Genomic DNA, 14,894 nt, shown 5'->3' on the forward strand with positions numbered 1-14,894 from the left:
CAGAGTTGTGAGCTCAAAGAGGATTAGGTGGACAGAGCACAACATCTCGTCACATACATAGCGAGCGGCAGAAGCGCGGCATGTTACGTCCTTGTATTACATCCGTGCAGCAGGTCCGGCGATTTCAGCGTGTAAACTGAGCAAAGGCTGTGTACGCATATAGCGGTGGACCGACACCTCCAACCTGTCGGTAGATTGACATCCATCGACAGCTGGCTTCTGGCCACATGTTGTACTTTCGACTTTCGGCTCGTTGCTATCGCGAGTTTGCCGACGGACGCGCGCATTCCCAGTCTAACTTCCAGTTATGAACAAAAGGATTCATATGGCGGTCCGCGAGTCGCAGTCAGCTGCTAGAATCGCATGTGGTTGGACAGAAGGGGGTTGACGTCGTGCCGAACGTGGTTCAGACGACTTGTGCAGTAAGGGTGAGAGAGGATCACGAACAGGGTCTCCTTCTAGCCCGCCAGGGGCGCACGCACGCGAGCAACTGTGATACATCCGCGACATATCGACGAAGTACGTCAGGATCAACATTCCAGAGACAGATCGGACACCGTCTCACAATGACAGGCATCTCGATCAGTATGTTCAACATCACGCTGTCACGCTCGAGCAAGTGCGAGGGCAAGCTTGTGCCATATCGAATTTCATGACTACGAGATCTAGGGAAACATTCTGATGCATGCGAGGTGGTGGTGAGAAGAATTACTGCTTGGGAGAGTTTTGATGATGATGGGGAGGAAGGGTGGATGTGAGTATGAAAACACAAAAATGCGAATGAGGTTGGTCGATTGATGCTGGAGATGTGAAGACAGTGGACGATGCGATGCTTGATTTTGGCATGAGATGAGATGGGGAAGAGAAGAGGCGTCTATACGAAACGAAAGGGACATCTGCCCGCAAGAAAGCGAATATATGCGAGGTCGAAGGTCGAAGGGGGGTTCAAACGTCCATGAGCGACATGTGCGAGAATGCGAATGCGAGAGGTGTTGATGAATATGCAACAGGAATGCTCCTCGAGAGCTTTTCGCGACGGCCGGACGTCGATGAGTGCTTTGGAAAGATGAAGGCGACATGGGATTTGATTAGAGTTGAATAGGTTAGGATGATCCAGGGGAAAAGGCATGAGACGTGATGGAAGAATCTGAAGATGAGTTGTTGCGACCGAAGAATGTCGTGATGCCGCAGGTCATGAGAAGACAGAGTCAATGGATGCACTTGAACGTCCGTGGGGAGATTATATGCGTGGCGAAACGTGTATCTGTTGACTTTAGCGTCTAAGAAAGGGATGTCAGCTAATGAGAACTGTAACAAGGTGCTGAGGATCTGACCTTTTTTTCAACGAGCCGGGGTTCTCTCCCTGCGCCTGCCCCGTTCGGGCGAATCGGCCTTGCTGAAGGCAGTCATGGTGAACAGGTACTTCTGCAGATCGCTCTGAACACGCTTGAGACTCGACTGCGGCTCTTGATCGGACAGGTCATGGGCATCCTTCTCCGGAGCGTCTTCCACCAGAGTAGTGTCCATGAGGTCCGAGTCCAAAAGCACCGACGACGGCCAGGCTGTGAGCGGCGGAGTCACGAGGGATCCGGACACCGCATTGGTCGAGAGTTGAGCGCCCGCTCCGCTGGCAGCGATGAACCGCGCGAGCTGCGGCGTCGTCTTCCAGCGCAGGGTCGGCGGAGGGCGAGGGCGGTGCTTGTTCCCCCGCCTCTCGGAAGACGTAGACCGTTCGTGCTTCTCATCAATGGTGCACGTGAGGCCGAAGGCAGGGACAACAGGCGATGCGGCTGGCGAAGCCGACATCTCTTCGGGGGAGAAGTCTGCAGAGCCGACGGACGATGCGGGTGAGGGTAGCTGTGGGTTCGTGGACAGCTGCGTGAACGCCCGAGGACGCGCCGCAGGTTTCTTCGCGGCTGCAGAGGCTCGGTACTCTGCTGCAAGCTTTTGCGCCGGAGTGAGGGGAGGTTGCGCCGGACGCGCTGGAGTGTATTCCACGGGCTTGTTCTCCGTCCCGGTGATGTTCCAGTCGAACGCATGGGCTCGGCTGCTCATGTGGGATGTTGCGGTGTCCTTCCTGGCCCGGATGTACCGGTTGGGAAGGGCAGGCGAAGTGCAGTCGGGCGACATGGCAAACACGAGTTGATCATCCATAGCAGAGTTACAGCGGATAGGTGACAGGGGCTGCTCTACGATGCGTCGGTGGGAGTTGGGGATAGCGATGGGAGCGGTGGGGGTGAGGAGGAAGGGATGTGCGCGGCGACGCCGAGTTGCAGACAGTTGAGGCACCATAGCTACCACCGAACAGAGGATGTTACTCGGAGAGATGATGTCTTGAGGGTACCAGCGATACCCTGTTTTGATGAAGGTCTGAGCTGGGACCAGGGTCGGGTTTTAAGTAAGGATGTTACGAGTCAAGAGAGGATGACTCGAGCTCACAGTGAAGCAGCTTGCAGCAGGCCGTCTCTTTAAGAGCGACGGCGCACGTTTCGCACGTTGCGATAGCCTCGTGTGTCGGAGCTTGGGGAGAAAGTTTTCCGCCACGAGAAAAGGCTTTATATGTGTAGCGCTGAAACGAGCGCCGGAGGTTCGGTGATCTTGAAGCGCCCGAGCTGTGCAAGCTATCAGATCTCCGCGACGAGCGGGGACGGGGCGGGGGACAAGGCCTGTGCTTGGCGCCGACGAAAGAGGAGGGCTTTATAGGATGGACTGTGATGGGATGTGAAGCGCGTGAAGGGGGGCAGGACAATGGGGACGTGTGTTCGCGCCCAAAAAATTCGCCTTCTCGTCTTCGGTAGAGCGTGTGACATCTCAACCGGGCGGACGTGACTCGTCGCGTCGTCGGGCGGGGACTGCGTCGGTGGCGTCGCTGTCCCGTTCGGGCAATCCCGCCGTCCTCATCGGCTCCGTCGATGTGACATCCCGCCGCACATCCTCAGCGCCGCGCTGCACGCCCGTTCCTTCAGACATTCCGCAGTAGACGGTTCTCCTGCAGCCTGAGCTCTGACCGATTTTTTCATGCAACAACACAGGTCACACATTCCGGAATTAGCCTCCGCGCTTCACCCCCATACAGCCATTTGAAATCCCGGCGATTGCCCCAGAGCTTCTGAAACCTTCTTGTACCTGCTTCGCGACAGTGGCGATCAAAGTCACGGCTTTGCCTCTTGTTTCTGCAGGGCGCTTTGACGACGACTTGCCGCAGTGGTGCTTTTTGCCACAAAAGCCACACAATAGTGAGCCACTATCCTGGGCCCTCGGTCCGCAGTTGCAACGGTACGCAGAGATTTACACTCGACTGGCTGATGATGTATCGGCGACAGGGACGTGACTGGACAGGTCCCATGTTCTTCATCGAACGACCGATGCTCAGTACTCCGTCCCATTTTTTCGGTGTCCTTCGTATGTAATTGCATCAAATCGCAAGCGGCGTGCGTCAGTTTCTCCGACTGTGTCGACACGATGTTCTGAGCCACCTTCAATGAACTAGGGTTCGCTGTATATGTGGATGGGTATGAAGGTCTTCTCGTTGCCAGGCTGCGCTTCATGTGACTGTTTACTCCCATTGACACGACGACCAACCGTCGGCGACCGCCATCGCGAGCAATAAGACAATTTTGGCATCTCATCTGGACTTGCCTGATCGGAAGGTATGTAATCCGGCAGATGGGCGTCCCAATCGCGCACGCACAATGGGCTGCTAATCCCAGAAGTTGTGAATCCTGCTTAACGTTGACCTAGAGAAGAATCGTTGTGCCAACGGGGCCGACTGCCATCGCACAGCTCAATACATATCTGCGACTTCGCCGCACGTTCGTGAACATGCCATACCATGGCAAATGTCAAGCCGGGCCGCCGGCGACTTTCCTCAGTCACTTCAAGTTGCCGGGAGCTACCCACGATCACGTGGCTTTCAAAACCCCTCTGTTATTACCCTGAATCCTGACGCAACGGTGAGTCAGACGCAGTATATGTTTGACTCTTCGCTACAGCGTCGACGTCCCCACACTTTTCACCTCAGTTACTTCTGTGAGATAGGGAAAAGTATGCATGAATGTCGGCGCTGTTGGCCGCTGATAACCGGTAGCATATTGGTAAGAGCTCTCATTCCGGATTCGTTTGACTCCTCTCACCCCATCCCGAATGCTTACTTCAGCGGTAGCTTGAACGTAGGAGCAGCGGATTGTCCCGATAGCTATCTAAAGATGAACTCAATGAACTGTCTTTCCGACAGCAAGACCGGCACCGTATCGCGACTGTGCTGGTCCCTGACCGGTAGCAACTACCCCACACCGGTCCATCCTGTACGAGCCTTTGCTCCAATCTCTCAGCCTGGCCGAGCGGGTATCAGTCGTCCTGCACAAGCGTTGATTTGAGCGTGTATGAGCGGTCTCACGACACCCCCGTCGACAGCCGAGTCACATTGAATGCAGAAGAACGGATGCACAAGGCCATTGGCGTGGCGTCTTTGGGCTGCCATGGAAGCAAACCAACCCGTGCCCCTCTCGTCAGCGTTTTCACTGTCTTCAATCCCCTTGCACATCTAGGGTCGGATATTCTCAATGCCCCCATAAGCATGGCCGACGATCGCGCATCGATTTGGAAACTCTTTCGCAGGCCTTCCGAAGGATGCGGCGCGCTTCCTGTCCTACTCCGGCCAAAACAAGGTTGACATAGGGCCCAAAGCGTAAGATTTTCTCCAAAGACCTGATCACCGGGGCGCAAATTGATCATATCATTCCAGATAGCGGGTTGTTCACGCACGGCTCTGATCATTGCTGAACAAGACGGGCACGCTTCCGGTCATCGATGCATGCTACGATTAAGAGATGACCATCCGCGCCTCACAACCTCGTCGTCATTCTAGAGTCCGGTGAACCGAAAGTGCGCGTATAATCTCATGGCGGGTTGGTCGGTTATCGAGTCGTCATTCTAGAGTCCGGTGAACCGAAAGTGCGCGTATAATCTCATGGCGGGTTGGTCGGTTATCGAGAATCAGCCCTCTTGGAAAAAGGGCTCTGATATTCCACTGTCTGGGCGCTTCCCACGACTGTGCTCGTCTTATGTCTCTGACGTCGCCGGTGAGCTATTTAAACCAGCGTATATAGTCGTGGTACTGACCAGAGAACTCCCCACTTGCTCAGATACGCACACGCAATGTCGACGATACTTCTGCGCAACGGCCTGCTGACGACGTTCGTCAACTCCGACGGGCCTCTCGCAACGCCGACTCCGCGCCGTGCGGACGTCCTGATCAAGGGAGACACCATCGCCGCTGTGGAAGCTCCCGGAAGTATCAAGGTCGAGGACGGCGACGGCACGCTCGTCATCGACTGTCAAGACAAATGGATTGCGCCTGGCTTCGTGGATACCCATCGGTGAGTTATGCCGCTTAGAAGGCGACAGGGAAGCTCACTGTTCTCTCAGCCACCTTTGGATGTCTGTTGTTGACAACCAGGAAGATTGGACTTTGGTTGAGTAGTACGTTCAGATCCCGCCGAAGTGTAGTGTATCATTGGCTAATAGACATCATGCTAGTCTTGCCAAGTTAACCTGGACTACCACAGCCCTCGTTACTGCTGAGGACGTGTACGCTGGGCAGCTCGCCGGAAGCTTGCAAGGTACTGAATCGGCAGCAATCCTCTCACGACTTTGGCTCAGCGGTCATTCCCAGCTATTCACGGTGGTACCACTACTGTATTGGACCACTTCCACTCGGCCAACTCACCAGCTCATGTCGAGTCAGCCGTCCAGGCTTCAGCAGAGTCTGGTCTTCGGATCTTGCTGTGCGTTTCTCGGCAGGTGAGTCAGCCTCTGCTGCCCGTCGGTGATACTCGCATGCTGATGACGATCTCGTAGTCCACACAAACCAACATTGATCCTCTCGAGTTCGCGGACGACGCCGCTGTCGCCGAATGGCAGGTCTCTTTGATTGAGCAGCTTGCCGACAAGGACAATGGCAACCTCACTCCCGATAAGCGAGTCACCCTCGGCCTCGCTTACGACGTACAAGGCTACGACCCTGACGCGGACTCGCGCATTTTTGCTCTTGCACGCGCGAAGAACATCAAGCCTATCACCGCCCATTACCCTGGCGGCCCGCACACGCCGCGCCACGACAAGGTCGTGAAGAGGTGGAATGAAGCTGGCCTACTGAGTGACGACATTGTCATGAGTCATTGCACGGGTTTGAAGCACCTCGGTGGCAGCGACGAGGAACTCGAGTGGACCCTCATGAAGGAGAAAGGCGTTGGTGTCTCGGTTACTCCGGTTGGTGAACGTTTCCTCGGTCATGAGACCACTTCTCTCATCGCGCATACGTGTAGGAAGATGAGCTCGGCATGGGTCACGGTGACCCGGTGGCGTACGAGGCGATTCGCAGAGGTGTTAAAGTTGGCTTGGGCATTGTAAGTCATCCTTCCCGCTGCTTGCTGCGGAATGTATGTGCTCAGGTGAGGGACATAGGACTGCGCATCTATCCTGAGCACGGAAATGTTCCCTGCCATGCACTTCGCCCTTCAGTGGGAACGAGGTGACATTTCCTTTATGGCGTATGTTTGGCGAAGCACTCATTGAAGGCCCGAATTAGGTCAAATGCACGCTAAAACCGCGTACAACACGCCGACGCCCAAAGCGAACAAGCACAACACCTATTCCTGTGCTTCCGCGTTCCGCCTCGCCACCCTTGGCGGCGCCGAGTGCGTGAACATGGCGGACCGTATTGGAACGATTGAGCCGGGGAAGCTAGCGGATATTGTTCTCTATGACGCGCTTTCGCCCAATCTCGCGGGATGCTCGGACCCTTTCCGCGGCATCGCCATTCACGCCACCGGCCAGGATGTCGAGTGGGTCATTGTGAACGGCAAGGTTGTGAAGAAGGCAGGACGCTTAGCTCCAGTGACGACCGCTTCCGGGATTGAAGACTGGTTGGCAGTGGCGAAGAGGCTGAGGGAGCGCCAGGAGGTGCTGCGCGGGAAGCTGTCCCAGTATGATCTGGAGGATCGCTATTCTCGTGTTGTTAAGTCCCTTGGTACCACGTTTGCGTAGGCATATCTCGATATGACGCTGCCATATGTTCTGGTTCGCATAGACGCACTGTATACCACGTTATAACCTTATCGACAGGATGGAAACCTATGATCTGGGTTAGGGGTTGAACTTGGCGTGTTTTATCTTATCCGCCCGCTCTCGGCTGCTCTTTACGCCAGCATCCACAACAAAGCGATGAGCATTCCTTTCATCAACAGCATTTCGGGTTCCGGTACCGCACCTCCCCATACTCACTCGCACGAAGCGGGAGGGCCTACTCATTCCCATTCACATGACGGAGTTGGTGATCATGGCCATACTCATGAACAGATGGATAATCCAGGTGCGTGCGATCCAATGTGTGCATTCAGGCAGCTCGCTGACAACTATACAGGCAAGTTCTCGGAGCGGGATATGCCCGACTACTCTTCTCGAAACTTCGAAGAACGCGGGTTCACTATTGGTATTGGGGGGTAAGCGCGTTGGGTTCATGGCAGTGATCCAGCAGTCACATTCGTACCGCCAGGCCGGTCGGATCTGGGAAAACCGCGCTTACGCTCGCTCTCTGTCAAGAACTCCGGGCGAAGTACAACATCGCGACGGTGACTAACGATATATTCACGCGGGAGGATCAAGAATTCTTGATTCGCAACAAGGCGCTGCCCACGGAGGTTAGCATTTCAGGTTACAGATACTTGGTCTTTCATATAGTAATCTCGTCACGCGTATATGCGCGTTTTTTGGTCGTCAGCGCATCCTCGCAATCGAGACCGGAGGATGCCCCCATGCTGCCATTCGTGAGGATATCAGTGCGAACATGGTTAGCTTTTCGATAAAGCGCCGAGTATGAAACTTGAACGCTCATTCAAGATCACGCATCTAGGGAGCTCTGGAAATACTGCAGGCGAAATTCGGTTGTCAGTTACTTCTGGTAGAGTCGGGTGGAGATAATCTCGCGGCCAATTATTCCCGCGAGCTCGCAGACTATATCATCTATGTCATCGATGTGGCGGTAAGTAGTCGCCCATGGTCAGCCCTTCGGAGTTCAAAGCCGCTGATTCCGAGTGATTAGGGTGGAGATAAAATTCCGCGAAAGGGTGGTCCAGGCATTTCGCAATCAGACCTGCTGGTCATCAACAAGGTATTGGCCTTGTGGTATTACAGAACACTGGATGCTCATGACGAAATGATAGATCGATTTGGCACCCCATGTTGGTGCCTCGCTCGAGGTGATGGATCGAGATGCGAAATTGATGAGGGGAGACGGTCCCACCATCTTCACTAGGTAAGCGTGCGCTCGGTGCTGAGTGCGCACCAATCCGGCCATCCTCACATTCGTTCTTCAGTGTAAAACAAGGACAAGGGGTGTCAGATGTCGTTGAGCTCATCCTCGCAGCATGGCGCACGGCTGGTTCGCCTGGCACTCCCGGCCCAGTGACCGATGTATAAGCAACATGAACTGCGATGAAAGCAGGCAACTGGTTCAAGAATCAGATTATTTGCCTGATGTCGCGCCTGAAGTGCATATATTCAGGCAAGAAAGAAACATGTATGTATAATAAAGACAGTGAGGGTCCATGATTTACAAAGTTAATGCCGGGACATGCTGAACTGGACATGTCCCGGACAACAACAGCCGATGTACCCGTACATATCGGATTCCGCCAGAAAACTAAACTGAAAATCGTCCGTACGCAACAGCCGCCGTCTATCATTTGGCATCCGCGCGCCGCGCTTTTCTCAGCCGCCTTCGCTGAGATTGCTGCCTGTTGCACGCCGATGATGCGTCTGATTGACTCGCCGTGGCCCGCGACGAGATCGACTCATCAAGGAGGCTTCGCGCCGCCCAAGATAGCCGTTTGTGGAGCAAGATCCATTCTTGCGAGCGGCGCGCTGGCTCAGTGTTTGACTGAAGGCCAGACTGATCCACAGGACAGTCATGTAACGGTGGGGGGATAGGGACAGTTGTAAAGGAGTGTATGGTTGGTGAACCAAGGCATGAGTTTGAATCGCTGTTTTCGACGCAGCCAGAGTGACCAGGGCTAGTCTCTATAGATCTCATGCCTGACGAGACGGAGGCGGTCACACAACATGTCAGAAATTGAAAGGTCATAAGCTTGTCATGAGGACCTACCAGGGCTACCTTCCAGATCGCCTTCCATGCGCTGGACGACGGTCAGCCAGTCCTCCATTTCCTTCTTAAGGCTGGTCTCGACGTCTCCCCTAGCGTTCTCCTTGCGCCGCAACGTACGCGTGGTACGCGAGCGGGCATGCCTATGGACTGGCGCACGGATCTCGAAACTGCGATGCGCAGCGAACGGGTCATCTGGTATGCGCCAGTCGGAGCCTGCGGCGTCCTCGTTGAGCGATCTGCCGTCGTTGCGGAACACTCTGGACAGATGAAGGAGATGCATTGGTGATGCGTTCAGGCCGGGTGCGCTGGGACGTGCAGATGGGCTAGCCGCTGTATCATGGAATGGCGACGCGGACGGATCGTAAGTAGGGGGTGGAGTGGGTGGACCCTCGCGCCAGCGGAATGCCGGAGAAGAAGTACTGAGATAGACCGAGCACACCGCGATGCGTTCGTTAATAACGGTCTCCTTCCCACCTTCCTCAAACGGAGATTATGCGCTTCGCACAAGCACGGCGACGCGGGAACGATCGGAACGCGCCACCGCCCAACCTGTGAGTGTATTGCGCCGGGGGCTGGGGAAGATATACACGGCCCAGAAGGTTCCAAGAGCGGAGATGCTTAGACACGAGGGGTATTTGGAAGTCATATTACGACTGTTACGCAACGGACTGCTCTCCGGATGAGCTGTGCCGCGATTCTTCGCAATCAAGGCCGTCAATCGCTTGTAAGCCCCCAACATAAAATGCGCATGAAAGGATCAGTGTATACGAAATGAGCCATCCAGGAATGGACTAACATCGATATTTCCGGCAGTGGCGGTCGGCGAGCATCAGATCGTATTAAAAACAGACGAAGTCCCATGTTACGGTAGCAAGAGCGGGCGGCCTCGTGTACGAAGACTTCGCATCTACCCAAGACTTGCGGAAACCTTCGTCGCTATAGTTCTTCCTTACACCTGTTGTTTCGTGAGCAACCGGATCAGAGTTGGTTGGCCTTTTGATCACGCACAATCTTCACACTCCCCACACCATAAATCGGCATTGTCAGGGTCGATCGTGAATTTTCCCGTGTCTTGGCAACATATAGTCAGGTTGACTGCGGTCAAGTTCCGCAGGGGAGCTAAGAAAAGACCGTATAATTTCTGTGAAAGCAGAGACATCGCTCAGTCGTGCGCATCTTCCGCGTTGCGAGTTACAAGTACCGGCAATCCAGTTCCGCCTGTATATGTCAGAGACGAGGGTATCCCCAAGAATGTCGGCTCGTTTTCAAGGTTGCATAGTGAGCACCATATGTCAAACTGCAGTACGCCGAGGACGCGCAACGATGGAACTTTCGAGGCTATGTCCTTGAATAAGCTCGGATGGGCTGAAAATACCAGTAATTCCAGTTCACGGACAGAATGGGGGATGTTGACAAGCGGTAGCACCAGCGAGGTTTCTCGGTCGTGAATTATGACTGTGTTGAGAAAGCCTGATTGAAAAGCACGGAGATCGGTGGATTTGACCGGGAATGGCTCTCCATGATCAGCTTCGTGGCGGAATCCAATCTCAAGTTGCCTAAAAGGCTGGTGTCAATCGCGCTCGACTTCGGGTCGCCAAGTTGAAAAAAAAAAGCTGACTTGACCCAGTTTACGAGTTCGGGGAATGGACTTTCCGTCACGACTCGCGAAAGCTCATTGCCGTCTTCGATGTAAAGTCTATAGAACCAGGCCTGCAGGGCGATTGCTCGGATGCTTTTGGACGCTAGCGTGGCACCCCCGATAACTGCCCAACTGGGCTTACGACGAGGCCTCCACCAGGACGTGTACAACTGTCCTGGTCGATGGCCTTGCGGGTCAATTGTAATGAAAAGGATTTCTCTGATCAGTTCGACAGGGAGCCGCCAGAGATGAGACATTTGTAGACGGGGTAGCAGAAAGCAGTGGGCGACAGCAGACTCGTGGCGCGTGCGACTGTCTCCCTTGGTCGTGAGACCTACAGAGGTCCATTGCTGATATACACAATACGATACAACAAGAAGTCACGCGTAGGCAGAGACACATATAACAGGTATCATATCTCTGAAGGATGGGGTACAATCATGCGCCTTATAGAGGGGTATAGACCAGTAATCTTGGTAGGGGATATGGGGCGATAGTCTACCTCCTGCGGGAAAAAAAAATCCTGGTCAGAAGTCACGGATGGGACTGGAGAACATGGCGTACTGTACCTGTCCTTCGGCAAGTCCTACCTGCACAGTAACTTGCGAGTCGTCTTCCGTGCGGCCTACAGGGGCGGAAACGAGCACGCCATCTTCGGTGGTGTCTACGCCCCCCACAAAGGATGAGCTTGTCGATTTCCGGCGGTTGCGAGCGAACCACGAGAAGCGATTGAGGGCGGTCAGCCGGCTGACTTCCCGCCTGATGAGTTGGCTGGCGGCTGGCGGTAGGGTAGTTGAGCGGCGGTGGTGACGGGCAGCGTCGATGAAGGTCGGCGAGGACGGCTCGGTCCCGGAGCTATGTGAGAGCTGAGCAAAGGTATCTTCGGATTGTCCCTGAAGTTCACGGGGATCGAAGTCATCCAATGTCGTTTCCGGAGGCAAAGGAGGATCCAGAAGGGCCGTCACTGCGGCAGCGAGAGATCAGGATCTGATTTCCCGGTAGGTTGGTGTACGTACCTTCTCCGTCGGAAGCGTTCTCGATAAACTCCATCGCCTGCAGCCAGTCCTTGAGCTCCACTCTCAATCTCATGTCCTCTTCCGACAACGTCTCCTCTTTCGTCGCCGGGACCGACTCGGCTTGAAGGAGCATCGACCTGCCATCCAGGGATAGCAGACATATGGAGTGCGACACGTTGCGAGTGTGGTACATAAAGCTCTGCGCCTCTTGAGGTTCGGCTGTCGCGGAAACAGGGTGGGAGAAGCGCCAACTGGTCTCGACCTGGTCCCCGCGTCCACTGCCTGGCCTGAACACCCTGAGTAAACTGAGCAGCTGCATGGTGGCGATCGCGAGTAAGGCCCCGGAGTAAAGATGGGATGCTGGGGGCGTACGCCCGATGCTGAGTGTGTATGTTTCCGGAATATTAACCTCTGACAACACGAGGCAATGTTCGGACAGCGTGCAGGAGGGTGGTGCCCGAGGCGTCCGTGCGGAGAACACGAGGACGGCGCGCGAACGTGAGGCCGTTGGGCCAGGCGGAAGTCGAGCGGCGGTCGCAGCAACGACGGTCTTCGACAATATATGGCGCAGTCCTGAGATGCGTGGGTGTAGATTCAATAAACACAACGACGTTGCCGTGGAGGTAATGTGTGAACCTTAAGCTGGTCTTGGAAGATGTCGACGCGATTGCATAGCAACGTGCCTTAGCACGGAACGTCGTCCATGACATACATTCCGGACCGCCGCCTCTACTGCGAGAACGTCGCAGGTCCGATGGTGCCACAGGGCGCTGCAAACGGTTCAATGCAAAGGAATGCGACGCGTTGAAGGGTTCCGGTTAGCAAGGACCGGCGGTTGCGCGGCGCAGTGCATACGCTCTCGGGCATTGCCGAGCCAGTGAGTTGCTCCTGCCTGGATGTGATGTGTACGTAAAAGACCAATCCTATATGAATGCATCCCATGTTCTGACAGAACTAGAAGCGCAATCTGGCGCTCGGACATGGAAGCAACGCGACAACGTATGGATCGGCAGTTCTGCGCGACGAACGGTACCTCATCCTCACACCCCGAACGACATGTTCCGCGACTTGTTGTTGGTCGCTGACAGGAATAAATCTCCGAAGCCCTCGTAGATGCTGCACATAACGGCATCTCTCTTTTTCATTCTCGTGCGGCATTGAATCGACCGTGGTTTGGGCGGAGGTCCTGTCAAGGCACCTTTGACCTCAGCAGTGGTGTATTTAGATCTTCCATCGTCCGGTCAGACACCGTTTCCGTTGCATCAGGCTGTCTTCCTTCGCTTGCCCGACCTCCCCATTGAGCATCCCTATAGTGGCTGGTCAATGTGCAGTTTTTTGGCAGTTAGCAATCCCCCAGGGACCACCATGGCCACACACGTTAGTCTTCGACGCGCGTTTACGTCCGTCAACGGCTTCAGCGGCCAAAACGCCACACGCCGCCTGTGGTAGCTTTTACGTTTCAGAAAGATGCCTGAGGGAGACATCGTTGTTAACGTGAAATCCCGATGGCGAAGGCTGATGGAACGGTTCGCGAAAGGAGTTTTGGGCGTGAAAACACCGGGATCCATCCTCTTAGTCTGAGATGAAGCAGGGTTTCCAGAGACTGCGCAATGACCAAAATGACCAAATAGCTTAGCTCGGGAACGAACCGGGAGGAGCTCGAGCATACGAGAACTGCATAGCCTCGGCCGCCTGCGCCAGATGGCGCCACGCGGGGGATCCCGACGTGATGACGTCGATAGCATTGGTAGCCTTATAACTGCGCGACCAGATGGCGATGGATTCACACCAAATCGCATATCTCTACACGCCAACATGTCTTACAGCGTTCACGTATGTTCGCCCAACTAGTACCTGACTCCCCGATGTTGACCAACTTCCTTCCAGGTATCCAACATCGCCCCCGAGACCACGGAGAAGAGCCTCCAGGACTTCTTCACGTACGTGGTGCCTTTGATGATCGTGTGCTCCATAGACTCACCCCGATCTTTCTTCAGGTTCTGTGGCAAGTGAGTTGGAATCTACTTGGCGATGCTTCGGACAAACGTACTCATCGTCATCACAGGATCAGCTCCATCGATTTCAATGGCAGCGCAACCCCAAAGACAGCGGTCATCCACTTCGAGAAACCTTCCGCCGTAAAAACAGCGCTTATGGTACGTTGACCCGATCTCAGCGGGCGTCCGTCCGAAGTTTTCATTCAGTCCTCTGTAGCTCAACGGTGGCACTTTGGATGGCTCGCATTTGACTGTCACCTCTGACACCGAACATCCGGAGACCACGGAGGAGGCCGATCATGCGCACGATCATCCTCACATTGATCAGACAGACAAGCCGAAGTCAGCAAGTCAGTATTCTGTCCCCTCAATAACCATACCTTTTACTGACGCGGTTTAGTTGTCGCGGAATACCTCGCCAAGGGTTATACCCTCTCCGATTCCATCCTCCAGCGGGCTATCGAGACAGATCGTACGTTTGTTCTCATACAAGGCTTTGAAACCTGTGCTCATCTCGGTGCAGAGAAGAATGGTATCTCTTCAAGGTTCCTCTCGTATATCAAGCACATCGACTCGACGCTCGGTGCCAAGGCCCTAGGCCCTGACCAGACCATCTCTGGCAAGGTTTCCACGCATGTCAACGCCGGTGTACAACAGGCGAAGGCATTCGACGAGCAGAAGGGCATCACAGCGAAAGCATCTGACGTGAGTACCGTTCTCTCTTCAGCGCGCAAGCGTTATACCAGTCTGCGGGCTACAGCTTTTTGTCAATTCGCGGGCATTTGATTCGAACGCTGATTCAGATCTGGAGACAGTACTACAGTAAAGCCTTCTCGTCGCCTTACGGCCAGAAAGTGCGGGAGTTCTATACAACCACCAGCAAGCAAGTGCTCGACATCCATGAGGAGGCGCTCCGCATCAAGGCTCAACACGCCGCAACTGCTGAGCCCGGCCCCGTCGTTCCCACTTCTACTGGCGTTCCTCCCGTAGAGGCACCCGCGGCATCTGCCCCGGCGCCAACGACGGCGGCGCCAACGACTAATGCACCGACTGTTGTCTGATCTGCCCAAGCCACCACG

General features: G+C 54.8%; 5 protein-coding genes across 5 annotated transcripts; 3 read left to right on the forward strand and 2 right to left on the reverse strand.

The window, feature by feature from the left end:
* Positions 1 to 793: 793 nt before the first annotated feature.
* Positions 794 to 2,375, reverse strand: PUNSTDRAFT_49595 (uncharacterized protein). Its single transcript, XM_007379845.1, has 2 exons — positions 1,335 to 2,375; positions 794 to 1,280 (listed from the first exon to the last, which is right to left on the reverse strand). Exon 1 carries the CDS (start codon positions 2,290 to 2,292, stop codon positions 1,342 to 1,344), a length of 951 nt encoding a protein of 316 aa, XP_007379907.1. The 5' UTR covers positions 2,293 to 2,375; the 3' UTR covers positions 794 to 1,280; positions 1,335 to 1,341.
* A 2,063-nt stretch (positions 2,376 to 4,438) lies between these two features.
* Positions 4,439 to 7,135, forward strand: PUNSTDRAFT_118223 (Metallo-dependent hydrolase). Its single transcript, XM_007379846.1, has 11 exons — positions 4,439 to 4,687; positions 4,745 to 4,884; positions 4,937 to 5,081; positions 5,145 to 5,378; positions 5,428 to 5,481; positions 5,539 to 5,621; positions 5,675 to 5,802; positions 5,860 to 6,270; positions 6,327 to 6,407; positions 6,466 to 6,532; positions 6,590 to 7,135. Exons 4-11 carry the CDS (start codon positions 5,158 to 5,160, stop codon positions 7,045 to 7,047), a joined length of 1,503 nt encoding a protein of 500 aa, XP_007379908.1. The 5' UTR covers positions 4,439 to 4,687; positions 4,745 to 4,884; positions 4,937 to 5,081; positions 5,145 to 5,157; the 3' UTR covers positions 7,048 to 7,135.
* Positions 7,136 to 7,215: 80 nt separating this feature from the next.
* Positions 7,216 to 8,663, forward strand: PUNSTDRAFT_49597 (urease accessory protein ureG). Its single transcript, XM_007379847.1, has 8 exons — positions 7,216 to 7,372; positions 7,424 to 7,502; positions 7,556 to 7,700; positions 7,781 to 7,849; positions 7,913 to 8,041; positions 8,102 to 8,170; positions 8,223 to 8,314; positions 8,376 to 8,663. Exons 1-8 carry the CDS (start codon positions 7,225 to 7,227, stop codon positions 8,476 to 8,478), a joined length of 834 nt encoding a protein of 277 aa, XP_007379909.1. The 5' UTR covers positions 7,216 to 7,224; the 3' UTR covers positions 8,479 to 8,663.
* Positions 8,664 to 11,366: 2,703 nt separating this feature from the next.
* PUNSTDRAFT_49598 (uncharacterized protein) lies at positions 11,367 to 12,723 on the reverse strand (the record flags this gene model as incomplete). Its single annotated transcript, XM_007379848.1, has 2 exons — positions 11,819 to 12,723; positions 11,367 to 11,766 (listed from the first exon to the last, which is right to left on the reverse strand). Coding segments are annotated over exons 1-2 (719 nt in total), but the record flags the coding sequence as incomplete, so codon positions are not given.
* Positions 12,724 to 13,633: 910 nt separating this feature from the next.
* PUNSTDRAFT_130597 (uncharacterized protein) lies at positions 13,634 to 14,876 on the forward strand (the record flags this gene model as incomplete). The annotated part of the gene is made up of 8 exons (XM_007379849.1): positions 13,634 to 13,651; positions 13,706 to 13,758; positions 13,816 to 13,827; positions 13,884 to 13,974; positions 14,033 to 14,165; positions 14,216 to 14,287; positions 14,339 to 14,520; positions 14,631 to 14,876. 8 exons carry the CDS (start codon positions 13,634 to 13,636, stop codon positions 14,874 to 14,876), a joined length of 807 nt encoding a protein of 268 aa, XP_007379911.1.
* Between the last annotated feature and the right edge of the window lie 18 nt (positions 14,877 to 14,894).

The sequence above is a fragment of the Punctularia strigosozonata genome, assembly GCF_000264995.1.
Source record: "Punctularia strigosozonata HHB-11173 SS5 unplaced genomic scaffold PUNSTscaffold_2, whole genome shotgun sequence".
In the NCBI taxonomy this organism is placed as follows: Eukaryota; Fungi; Basidiomycota; class Agaricomycetes; order Corticiales; family Punctulariaceae; genus Punctularia; species Punctularia strigosozonata.

Coding starts and splice junctions, on each gene's coding strand:
- PUNSTDRAFT_49597 (XM_007379847.1), top strand. CDS start 7,225: ATGAGCATTCCTTTCATCAACAGCATTTCGGGTTCCGGTACCGCACCT. Junction 7,373..7,423: donor TGAACAGATGGATAATCCAG/GTGCGTGCGATC, acceptor ACAACTATACAG/GCAAGTTCTCGGAGCGGGAT. Junction 7,701..7,780: donor ACAAGGCGCTGCCCACGGAG/GTTAGCATTTCA, acceptor TTTGGTCGTCAG/CGCATCCTCGCAATCGAGAC.
- PUNSTDRAFT_118223 (XM_007379846.1), top strand. CDS start 5,158: ATGTCGACGATACTTCTGCGCAACGGCCTGCTGACGACGTTCGTCAAC. Junction 5,379..5,427: donor GGCTTCGTGGATACCCATCG/GTGAGTTATGCC, acceptor CTGTTCTCTCAG/CCACCTTTGGATGTCTGTTG. Junction 5,482..5,538: donor GATTGGACTTTGGTTGAGTA/GTACGTTCAGAT, acceptor ACATCATGCTAG/TCTTGCCAAGTTAACCTGGA.
- PUNSTDRAFT_49595 (XM_007379845.1), bottom strand. CDS start 2,292: ATGGTGCCTCAACTGTCTGCAACTCGGCGTCGCCGCGCACATCCCTTC.